Raw genomic sequence first — 12,091 nt, forward strand, 5'->3', positions numbered from 1 at the left:
ACAGATGAGGAAACTGAGGCACAGCTAGGTCCAGTCATGTGCCCATCAGTGGTGGGGCTAGAAGCCCCTTCACTAAGTGCAGTGCTATATTACTTCTCCTCCACTGTTGCTTAATATCTGAAATGCAGCTTGATGCATTTAAGTCAGACACAAGGAAGGACTACCAGGCCAGAGGTTTAGATGTAGAAATGGGAGGTACTATCTTCCACTTTTTCATCTTTGAAAAAAAATATATTTCCCAATCTTTTTCATTGCCTTGTTTAGTCAGTTAATTAAAACTCCACCCCCGCCCTGTGGGGCAGCAGAAGAGGCCAACCGAGCCCTGGCCAGAGAATACTACAGGGTGGCGCATTGTCAGCCTCCCTCCACCCGCCCTCTGGCTATGTGAGCAGGGGACTGCGGGGAAGCTCTCTGAACAGGGGAGGCTGAAGGCCAGAGGGAGGCAGGACCTGGGGCAGGATACCCGTGCAAAGCAGCTGGGGTAGCCGGCTGTGCGGGCACCGGGCCTGGCTGCAGCGGAGACCTGGCCGGGAGGCTTGGCCGGCAGCATCGTCAGAACAGTGCTGACCGTGGGATGGGCTCCCTTCAAGGGGAAGGCCGGGGCACTCCGGGATGTCACCTAGCCCCTCCCCCATCTGCCCGGGCCCACTTCCCTCTGCAGGATGACTTGCACTTCCCACCGCCTTAACCCTGCCTCTCAGGTCAGCGCGTCCGCCCTGCTTCTCCCTTCCACTTCCCAGGCCATCGCCAGACCTGGGACCCTCCTGGGGACTTCTCGTTTCCTGAGGATGCCGCACTCACTAATGGCACCAGGCAGAGCCCTTGTATCGCCTGCTGACAGATGAGGAAACTGAGTCTCAGAGAATTAGTGGACACAAAGTTTGAGGCCTTGAGACTGGGGTCCCTGCTACTACTCAGCCTTCCTCAAGAGGGGAAGTGACCTGCTCAGGGTCATTTGCAGCTGCACAGGGCCTGGGCAGGAGTCTGCTGACTTCCCCCAGGACCACGGGACGGCCAGGACAGCTGACCAGGAGCCGCCCTTATGGGGAAGCCCCTCCTACAAAGGAGGGGCTCCAGGCACTCACCAGACCAGGCACCAACAGGCAGCGCCCCTTCCCTGCCCCAGGGAAGCTGTTTACTTGTTAATAGACCCTTCTGTACTCCCAGGAAGAAGCCAGGCCCAGGATTCCTTTTTGTGCTTGGCAGGTGGGGAAACTGAGGCCCGAGGAGGCATGGATTCTTCAGGTGTTCAATGAGCCTGGCTACTTCACTCGCTAGAGAGGGGGCCATGTGGGAGAAAGCAGGGCCCGTCGGGCAGCAGGACCCCAACCCAGTGGCCTTCCCTAGAGTGCGGTGCGGGAGGGCTCCCTGTGCCAGTCCCAAGCGGCCGCTGCCCTCCCCAAGGCCAGCTTTCTCTCCTGAAGGAGCCCCGACTTTCACAACGGCTCTCCGGCAGTGATGCAAAACGCCCAAGTTCAGCCCCATCCCTCCGAGCCTGGGCTGCCCAGGGGCCAGCAGTGCCTGGGCCTTCTCAGAGCCGGCATGATTTCCAGGAAAACAGCTGTGGAGCCTCAGTCCCGTTAGGGTCCCTCCCAGTGACAGGCCAGTCACATGGCAGGGGCTTTCCTGGAAACCCCAGCGCTTCATTGGGGCAGGCAGGGTAGCGGGGAGGAGGGGAGGGAGGCTGCCCCAAACCACCGTGCTGGGAGCTCCCCTTCCAGACTTTGGGGAAGGAAGGCACCATGGTGGGGGCTCACGCATGGGGACCATCTGGGCCCTGGGAGCTCCATCACTTACAGTGGTGTCTTTTGACACATTGCTCCACCCCTCAGGATTCGCTCTGGGTTGGCAGGCGTGGCTTAAAGGAGGTGGTGCACATAACTAACAATAACTGCGACAGGTAGGGGATGCTCACCAAGTTCCGGGCCCTCCTCCAGTAGCACACTTGCATTTTTGCATGGAATGCTCCCAATTTTACACAGGGAGACACAGCCCAGAGAGGTGGAATAATCTGCCCAAGATCACACAGCTAGGAAGGTGCAGCACTGGGATTCCGGCCCAGAGGTGCCTAAATCCAGAGGCTGATCGTTAACTGCTGCACCATATCTGCGGGAGCCGGAACGCCGTAAATCACTCCAGAAACATCAGAACTTCTCATGACGCGTCTCTCCCAAGATCCTAAGATTCCATTCTTTTCTATTCATCTAAGAGCCTTGGGTTCATCATTTGATTTTATTGGCATCAAGAAGGACTGCCCATCTCCCAACCCCCTCCAGTAAAATGGGTTCTTCACCGATGCGCGACATTCCACTATTCATGTACATCCCCTGGGTAAGAATCGCTTTTTGCAAACTCAAGTGTCCTCAAGGAAACTTGGTTGCTTCTGGGGAAGGGAACAGAGGCACCAGGGATAAGGAGACTTTTTACCTTATATCCTTTAATGCCTTTTAAATTCTAACCTAAGTGAATGTGTTACTATACAAAACATCATTAGAGTTAAAATGAAAACATTTAACAAATTAAATTTCGAGGGCTGGGCGCGGTGGCTCACGCCTGTAATCCTAGCACTTTGGGAGGCCGAGGCGGGTGGATCGCTCAAGGTCAAGAGTTCGAGACCAGCCTGAGCAAGAGCGAGACCCCGTCTGTACTAAAAAAATAGAAAGAAATGATCTGGACAACTAAAAATATATATATATAGAAAAAATTAGCCGGGCGTGGTGGCGCATACCTGTAGTCCCAGCTACTCGGGAGGCTGTGGCAGAAGGATCGCTTGAGCCCAGGAGTGTGAGGTTTCTGTGAGCTAGGCTGACGCCACGGCACTCACTCTAGCCCGGGCAACAAAGCGAGACACTGTCTCAAAAACAAAAAAAAAATTTAAATTTCGAAACTGCTAACAGGTGGGCGGGCGTAGGTGCAGACAGACAGAAGTGCGGTGTCCCTGGAAGGAGGAAGGGTCTTTGCAATGACTGGTCCAGGCCCCCGAGTTCCAGTAGAGGAGTGGACTCAGGAGGTGGTAGGACTTGTCCAAATCTCATTTCCATCCAGGTGTTTCGCACGGGCAGGGCCTCAGGACGCTGGGCTGAAACCCTGGTGGCCTCACCCTTGGAGGCTCCTGGCTCCCAGCACAGTCACCCCTACAAGGCCAGGCCTGACCCAGCGGGATCTGATCCCCAGACCTGGAGCTCTGTGGAGTCCACCCTTGGCTGCAGCTGCCTTGTCTCATCCCGGTGGCCAGCACACACCTGCTGCCCAGCCTTCCACACGGTGGGTGGGGAAGGGCAGTCTGGGGACAGCCCAGTCCTGGCCCCTCCCCCTGTGGACAGCCAGTGACCCTGGTGGGCAGGTGTTGCTCCATGAATTAATATCCATGTGTTTGCAGACAGGATTCGTCTTAGGAGTTTTGCAGAGCTTTGCCCTGAAGGAATACGTGACCGTGCTGGTTTGCATTTCAAATGCTGTTACACTCGGAAGGGCATCTCTGAAAGACAGTAGCGGCTATTGTATTCCACAAGGCGCCGTGTTTCTCAGACCTAAAGGTTTGGATTTGCTTTGTAAAGTGAAGTGAATCTGTTAAAAACTACAGGCTGAGAGCTGACAATGGAGTGCCCCCCAGAACAGATAGCTGCCCGAATGGCTAGAAGTAAAGCTCTTGTTTGAACACTCCAGACTACCTGTCTCCATTCATAATAACCTAATAAATATGGAGCCAACGTATCTCTGTTTGACCCCTCTGTTAAGTGATAAATTTACCTTGGAACGTAGATTTTTTTTTTTTTTTTTTTTGAGACAGAGTCTCACTCTGTTGCCCTGGCTAGAGTGCCGTGGCGTCAGCCTAGCTCACAGCAACCTCAGACTCCTGGGCTCAAGCGATCCTCCTGCCTCAGCCTCCCAAGCAGCTGGGACTGTAGGCATGCGCCACCATGCCCGGCTAATTTTTTCTATATATATATTTTTAGCTGTCCAGATAATTTCTTTTCTAATTTTAGTAGAGACGGGGTCTTGCTCTTGCTCAGGCTGGTCTCAAACTCCTGACCTTGAGCAATCCACCCACCTCGGCCTCCCAGAGTGCTAGGATTATAGGCGTGAGCCACTGCGCCTGGCCAATCTTTGAAAGATTTTGTAACCATTTGCTCACGTAGATAGAATTAGTTAAAGAATCTGTAGAAGCCTTTTGAAAATCTGTTAAGCTGAGGGGAACTACCTGCTGTTATGTAAATCTGTTACCCCTGGCAATTAATCACTATTCCCTAAAGTTACCACGTAAGACCTCATTCGGGGCTTTTTGAGACCCACGGAGAAGGTCTAGGCCCCCTGAGATTCCACTTTCCCTATAACCTTCATAAACTTATAAAACTATATCTTTGTCTCTGTGTATTCTTTTATTTCTTTTATTTTCCATTTTTCTCTATTATTTTCTTATCCCTTGCAACTCTACCAAAGGGACCCGGTTTTTTGCTGGGAGCTTAGCTACCTCCCCGCAGGCAGGCCTCTGTAGCCTGCTGCAGTTCCCAAAGGAAGGAAGAAGACTGGGCACAGGGGGGGACCTGGGGGCCCTGCAGCCTCCCCTCCCCATGTGGCAGTGGTGAGGAGCCCTACGGAGCCACCTTCCAGCCGCCGAGGGTGCTGCCCCGACGTACAGGGGCCTGCTGAGCACGGGGGCCAGGAAGGAAGGGGCCGGGGTCACCAGGCGAGGAAGGAAGAGGGAGAGGCTATGCAGGCATGAAGGTGACACACTGACTGCCACTCACAGTACGCCCTTCGTGCCAGGACCTCTGCGAACAGTCCCATTGACCCCCAGGCTCCCTCTCTACTGGGCATTCTCTCCTGCGTCACAAGACTAAGCCCAGGTCACCAGCCAGAGGAGGACAGAGCAGACACTTGGATGCAGTCCTCTGTGGCTTGGCCTTGTGCGTTTTTCCAGTGCGACGCGCTCTGGCAGGGGCTGGGCCCGGGCACCAGGAGACCAGGAGGGAGCGATGGCCACAGAGGGCTGCTAGGCCTCAGCCTGAGCTAGGGTGGACACCCAAGTCCCCTCCTCCTGCAGCACATGCTGTCCTTGGGCCACTCGCACACACAGTTCATCACCTCTGCAGACCTGAGCACCTGCCCTGGGCACGTGGGCCATCTGCGCCTCCTCACTGCCCTCCCAGCTGCACCTGGGCTGGAGCCCTAGAAGATTCTCAGAGCAGGCCCGGTCTCAAGGATGCCAGGCTCAGGGACAGAGACCAGAGGCAACTCCTAGTACATGAAGGAGCCCCAGGAAACAGGTGGCATTGGGGGAAGCAATACTGAGCCCTGAAGAGGGAGGAGCAGTGGGTCCCACGGCAGGGGAGAGCTGGACAGGCAGAGGCTGGGACCAGAGAACAGCTGGCAGGGCTGGGATCCGAGCCTGAGGGGCAAACAGGATGGTCCCCGGCTATCCTGCTCCAAGAGAGGAGCAAGGAGGCTGGGCAAGGGCCCCCTGTGCTGGGGGTGCTGACAGGGGCTAACCCAGCTCATGAACACACACACACACCTCCAGCCAGACCCAGCCAGCAAGTCCAGAAGCAGCTCTCTGAGAGCCAGACACCCCCACCCCCAGCATGCGTAGCCTGGACAACAGCATGGCCAAGGAAACACTCTGGGCTCTTCGCAAGGCCTCGTGGGATCTGGTAGGCAGTGCGGGTGGGCGAGGTCCACCCCTGGGGGCCCAGTGGCCAGAGGCCAGGGCTCTGGGCCAGGTCCTGTGGTCTTGGCCCACCCTCTGTCCCCAGCCTCCCTGCTGCACCCTCGTAGGAGCTGCCATCCAGCCTCCTGCTCGGCCCCACCTGGCCTGGGAGGCGGCCCCAGCCCCCAGGCATGCCGGGCTCTCAGGAGTACACGCGTGGGTGCACACTCGCCCTCCTTGCGCGGAGACATGAGTGCACATGTGCACACAGTTCCTGCCAGGAAAACCCTGACTTCCTGTCTCCGGGCCTAGAAATCCTCAGGAAGACGGGCCTGGGTCCAAGCCCAAATCCCCGGCAACCGGCCACCTCCACCCCTTCAGGTCCTGCTGGACACTCGGCGCCCCCACCCCTGCACCCAGGGTCTTCTGGGCTTTTTCTCGCAGACCATGGTGGCTGGGCCCCTGGGAACATGGGGTCACTTCACTGTCCCCAGCCTGGGAGGCACTGACAGCACCCCCACTTCACAGCTGGAAAAACTGAGGCACAGAGAGGTAAAGGAACTTGCCAGTGGTCTCACAGCTGGAAAGTGGCAGGGCCAGGACAGAAGCCCCTCCCCATCCCCATAACCCCCCTTGGAAGCGCAGCCCCAGGACCCTCCAGCAGAGGGGCGCAGGCAGGGCCAAGCTGGTCGGGGCCAGGGCCGGGGTGGGGGGTGCAGGGGCTCAGGGAAGGGCCTCGGGCTGAAAGGTGGGGAAGGGGCAGCACGGGCTCCCTGGGGAGAACCAGGCCAGGACCAAACCAGATCAAGACACTGATGGCCCTTGGGGTGACGTGGGGTCAAGCAGGGGACAGGCTGGCCTGTCAGTCACCTGCCCCTCCCTTGGACCCCTCCCCTAGGAAAAGAGATGCCCCTCAGATGCACCTGCACCCCTCGCTGGGAGGATGCCAGGCTGCTGTGCCGGGGCCTGGGGTGAAGCAGTGCCGCCCATCCTCTGCCAGCCCCCACCGTAACACTGGCACAAGGACTGCTCACGGGTGTCAGCGTCACACACACCCTGCCCCCACCCCGCCTTGGAGCCTGGGAACCCCAACCTCCCCACTTCCTCATTCCTGCCCCGCCCGGGGAGATCTGGATACTCCCTCGCCCGCCCCCCGCCCCTGGCCTCCAGCCCTGGCGCACCCATGGGGGGCAGGGTGCGCTGCCCGTGGCACCTGCTCCCAGTGGAGACAAATAACCCCTGGGCACTGAGCCCCTTGCCCCAAGGCCCCACCAAGACTCAGACCCGGCTCTGCGCTCCAGCCCTGGTGCAGGGAGTGGGGCAGACCTGCCCGGGCACTGCCCCCTGGCTGTCCACCATGCAGGGCGGGGGCCCAGAGGGAGCTGAGAGAGACATGTCCCCCACTTGCCTGGCACCACAGCCTCTCAGCACCCTTGCCCTGTCCTCAGGAGACCCAACTTTGTTAGGCTCTTGGAACCCTGGCCCACCTGCCAAGGCCCAGAGACGGTGGCGGCCAGCGAAGGAGGGGTGGGGGTGGGGCAGCTATTGCCACCTGTCCCAGCTTCTCCCTGTAAATCTCCCATCTCCGATTGCAGCCCAAGGCTGCCAATGCAAATGAGTTTCCCAGCAGCCTCGCCCACAGGCTACAGCCAAATCTCAGCGCCAGCTTCCCGTGGGGGGGTGGGTGCTACAGGTGCACACTGGAGCCGCCAGCCGCCTCCCTGGCTGAGACCTGCAGGATCATGCCCACATACACAGGCTCCATGGGGGACAACTTTCACTGCTGGGAAGTCCCTCCCCTATCTAACCCAAATACTCTAAGCTGCAGAACAAGCCTTGGTCTCTCTTGTCCCCCAGAGGCCTGGGGCCTGCCCGGGAGCACATGAGACCAATGGACCCAGGAACCCATGGTGGAGGCCTGTTTTGCTCTGCAGCCACGGTATGGGCCTTCCCAGCTCTGGCCTGCCTCAGTCTTCCCACCAGTTCAATGGGTAGAAAGGGCCATCCACCAAATGGAGTCACTACAGGGCCTTCCAGCCCTTTGGTGTAAGGGGACCCGGACCTCCCATTCCCAGCCAGCTTGGCCCTGTCCCCTCCTTAAGGAAGCGCCATTCTAATTCACATTTATTTTTAAATACTCTTCCCTTTCAGACTGGGAGATGGTGCTGGACAGTTAGGCAGGCAGGGAGGCCCTCCCCAGTGGGCAGTATTGAAGGGAAACTCCGCTGTCCCCAAGTACTCCCCCACAAATGCCTGAAATGCCTTTGTCATTGCTGTTCCTTGTGGCTAAGCAGCCTGCTTGGCTGAGGACAAAAATTCCCCAACTGCAGGCTTCAGAGTTGGGGGCAGGGCTGACAGTGACTCCCTGGGCTCCTAGCTCTGGGCTACCACAGCCCCCCACCTGAGGACAGCCCCTCTCAGATCAGAGAGCCCTAGATGCAGGTGATTAGCACGTCCACGGAGGTGGGCACCTCAATCTCCTCAAAGAGTACGCGGTCCCCAGTGGCCCCCGAGCTCGCAGCCTTGGCCGCCGCCCTCAGCAGGTCTTGGGCATGCTGCAGGAGGCTGTGGTTCCGCCGGCGGCCCAGTCTGCGCAGGGCCAGAATGGCCAGGATGTGATCCCGCCTGCAGAGACACACAGGCCCTGGCTACAGACCCAGCACCTCCGTGACACCCCCAGGCCCAGGATGAGGGGAACCCCTGGGCTGGGAGGAAGTATGAGTCACTGAGCATTCCTGCAGCCGGGTCAGAGGGGCTGAGACTGACAGAGGAAGTGGCAGCACCGACCTGGGGTGCACGGTGGCTGAGCCTGCAAGGGCACCTTGGAGGGACAGAGGAGGGGCACGCCCGGCAGGGGACAGAGCCTACGGAGAGGAGAGGGCCACCAGGGGACGGGCTCAAGAAATGGCGGTGGAGTGAGGGAGGGGCAATATGGCTGGGGGAGGGCGGCTGCGGGAGTCACGGCCTCCCAGCCCCAGCACCAAGCTGAGTACGGTGTTGTCCCAGGAGCCGGGGAGAGTGGACCTGCGCTGGGCTGGGGAGCCCAGAGCGGCCCGGAGGGGAACCTCAGGGCTCCCAGGCTTTGGGTCCCTGTGACCCAAAGCCTGGGAGGCCAACTGGGCTGGGGGGCAGGGAATTTCTCCCTCCCACCCCACATGGCATGACCAGGGAAGGGGCTGGACCAGGGGCTTTCTGTGCACGCCCCATCCTGGAATCTCCAACGCCGTGGAGAGATCTGAGCTGGGATTTCCAAGGGCTTCAGATGACTCATCGTCCCCCCAACATACCCCCATCGAAGCCTCCTTCTGCCTGGCCAAATCTCAGCATCTCCGCGCTTCCGGAGAAAGCTTTCTTCTCATGGGGGGTCGTGCCTCTGCCCTCGGATTCCAGGGCAGGAGGCATGTCCCTCCTTAGCCTCCCCTGCAACCAGGATGGCCGAGCTCCACTTCCCTCCCCTCCCCGCTCCAGGCCCCCTCCCCATGCTGTCCTTGGGCTCATGCGAACACAGGTATGTGCAGCCTCAGCCCCAAAACAAGCTCGCTCCTCCCGGCCCTCAACACCGGCCCACCCACAGCCACTGGGACTCTTCAGAAGGCACGAATGCCAGACCCCTAGGCCCCCAGCTCCCTGTCCGGACCTAGGACCTAGCCGGGCAGTAGGTGCAGACGAACCTGATGTCGGGGTAGCTCTGGATGAGCGTCTCCAGGTGCCTCCTGATGTCGTCTTTGTAAGTCTCGCCCAGAATCTCGGCCACACACGAGATGGCTTGGTCCAGCCAGGTGGCCTCAGAGCCCTGTGGAGACAGAGATGTGTGCGGGGCGGGCCACCTCTCCCAGGAGCCTTCTTGCCGCCCCTGCCTCCAGCCCCCATCAGTGCACCGGTCAGCCCCGCTGCAGCGCCCGCCTCCCGGACAGCAGGACGGTCCCGCCCGGGCACACAGTAGTCATCTCTGCTCGCCACGTCTGGCCTGGGGGACCAGCAGACCAGATGAGGGATGTGTGTAGGGGTGCTGGGCGCCTCAGCTAGAAGGGCTCCGGGTGCGAGGTGGGGAGACGGCCCCACAAGCCCTGCCCATTGGCTAGGGCCGCGACCCTCAGACCCCCCCCCCGCCCCCGACAAACTATGTGCAAAGTGCCGCCTCCGCACCTGGTCCCACCCCAACCGGGCCAGGACGCCCAGCCCCTCTCCAGCCCAACACGCAGTGCGGAGAACTGCTCCGCCAGAAGCCCTCCCCGCTAGGACCTGGCGACTGCCACTCCCTGAGTCTCCGGGACCCAGTAGAAATGAGACTAGGAGGGCGCTTCACCGCGTGGAGGCGAGCGCCGCGGGGCAGTCAGACGCTGCTCCTACCAAGCCCTGGAAGGTGTCCCCGATTGCTTGGGCATCGAGGCTCATCTTCTGGGAGCCGTTCACACGCTCGACACCCCGGAACCGCTCCCGAGGCCTCAGCGCCTGCGCCAGGTACTCGCGGACCACATAACGGTGCACCTCCTGCAGAGTCTCCTGGGCGCCAGAGGGTCAGGGTCAGAGTCAGGGTCAGGGCCAGGGTCCACGGCCCCAGCCCCGGGCACACCCCTGCCAGGCCCTCCCCCTTGCAGTACCTGAGCCCACGGCTGGGCCACATGCTCTAGATGGTGAGCAAAGGCCACCACCTTGTCCATGAGGGGACGAAGTGTGTCCTGTGCCAGCCAACCCTTGGTGCATACAACCCTGAAGAGCGGCTGGGGACACAGGGGAGTAGGAGTCTTCAAATGCATTCTCCCTACCCACCCCGCCCTTCCTGCAAAGCCCAGTGCACCACCCCTGACTCCCTTCCCTACCGGGTTCCCAGGTGCCACCCCGTCTCCTAGCTACTGATTGTGTCACTAGGCCTTTCCTAGCGGAGGTGGAGACTGAAGTGAGAGGTTGGCGTTTCCCAGCCGTCCCTGCTCAGTGGAACTCATCCGGGTGCCCTGTCTGCCCCCCAACACACACACCCCCGACTGCCCACTCCCCAACACACACAGCCCTACAATGGCCTCTGGGGTTAATAAACGCTGTGACCTGGGTCCCCAGGCTCCAGGGAATGGGGGGCACCTACTGGGCACGGAAAGTGGGGAGAGAGGGCCCATCCCATTCACCTGAATGTCACGCTGCAAGCCCTGAAGCAGGTGCTTCTGGAAGCTGCAGGTGGCAGCCACCAGGGGTTTCTCCAACTCCTCTAGGGTTCCGGGGAACCTGGCCAAAAGACTGGTCCTGGGAAGGGGCCAGGACAGGTGATGAGGTGGGCAAGGGGGAGCAGGCTGGGGAACAAGGCCGGCACATAGCCATGCAGGCTGTGGGCCACACCAGCTCTGTTCATTTAGACTATAACGTGAAGGGCAGCCCCTGGGGCTGCACAGTGTAGTAGCCCTGGGAGCAGAGACAAATGAGAGGACGGCACCAAAGCTCCAGGAGCCAATCATAGAGGGATAGATCAGTGGAGTGGCGGTTGCCCAGCTCCATGGCAGAGTTCCTCTCTGGCAGCTCTAGGACAAACTTTCCCTCCCTTCTGGTGATGGACAGTGCAACTAGCCATCCCTGGAACAGACCCTTCATTCAGCCTCATAACTGCCCCCCTGAAAGTGACAATGTCCCTATTTCACTACTGGGGAAACTGAGGATAAGGCTATGCTCAGTCCCCACAGCCAGGGGACACAGCAGGGCAGGCTGAAGTTCCATCAGGGGTTGGGCCAGAAGCTGCCTACCAAGGGACAAAGAATGCTCCCTGGGGCTGAGACCCCAGGGTCCCCAGTGCCGAGGACAGGCCTGGCACAGACTAGGCACAAGAGAGTGTTAGAGAAGCACTGCCCTGTCACGGTCATGCTTTGGACTCAGGCAAGCCTGGCCCAAGTCCCCGCGTTACCACTTACTGGCTGCATGACTGTGGACAGGGGCACTTCCTTTCTAGACCTCCACTTTCCCATCTGTGCATGGGAACACTGCGCTTGGGATAAACGCATCGCGCAGGTAAGGCCGGCACAGCGCCGGGCACAACGGGTGCTCACAAGCAGCAGGTAGGAACTGAGTCCCCACACAGCGCTAGGGAGCGGGTGCTCTGATCCCACTGCACAGCTGAGGAAAGAGGCAAGAAGTGAAGTGATCTGTCCCAGGGCACTCAGCCGGCAAGTGGCAGGGCCGGCATCTGAACCCAGACAGGGTAGCCCAGAGTCTGTGCCCTGCCGCCGGCCACCTTCGCCGCCGGTGCGTCTGCAGTGGGAGGTGGGGGGCAGACACTGAGGCTTGGCCCCGGCTTGAGGGCGCCGAAGGCCAAAGGCCACTGCCCGCCCACGGGGAGGGCTTCTACCTTCTGAGGTCAGAGGGACCCGGACCCCACGCCCAGGATAGCCCAGGGTGCGGTGTCAGGGAGGGCTTCCCAGGGGAGGGGTGTCCCCAAAAAGGAAGAAGCCTGGCCGGGGTGAAGAT

The 12,091-nt window shown here is 59.9% G+C and overlaps 1 protein-coding gene across 1 annotated transcript in view; it reads right to left on the reverse strand.

The window, feature by feature from the left end:
- Window positions 1-7,831: 7,831 nt before the first annotated feature.
- EXOC3L4 (exocyst complex component 3-like 4) overlaps window positions 7,832-12,091 on the reverse strand; it is an 8,891-nt gene continuing 4,631 nt past the window's right edge. The window contains exons 7-11 of the mRNA XM_012647049.1: window positions 10,768-10,886; window positions 10,249-10,368; window positions 9,998-10,150; window positions 9,319-9,440; window positions 7,832-8,272 (exon numbers count right to left, since the gene is read on the reverse strand). Of these exons, the coding sequence (XP_012502503.1) occupies window positions 8,080-8,272; window positions 9,319-9,440; window positions 9,998-10,150; window positions 10,249-10,368; window positions 10,768-10,886 (707 nt within the window). The 3' untranslated portion in view covers window positions 7,832-8,079. The remainder of the gene's footprint in view (window positions 8,273-9,318; window positions 9,441-9,997; window positions 10,151-10,248; window positions 10,369-10,767; window positions 10,887-12,091) is intronic.

This window comes from Propithecus coquereli, unplaced genomic scaffold, assembly GCF_000956105.1.
Source record: "Propithecus coquereli isolate 6110/MARCELLA unplaced genomic scaffold, Pcoq_1.0 Scaffold256, whole genome shotgun sequence".
In the NCBI taxonomy this organism is placed as follows: Eukaryota; Metazoa; Chordata; class Mammalia; order Primates; family Indriidae; genus Propithecus; species Propithecus coquereli.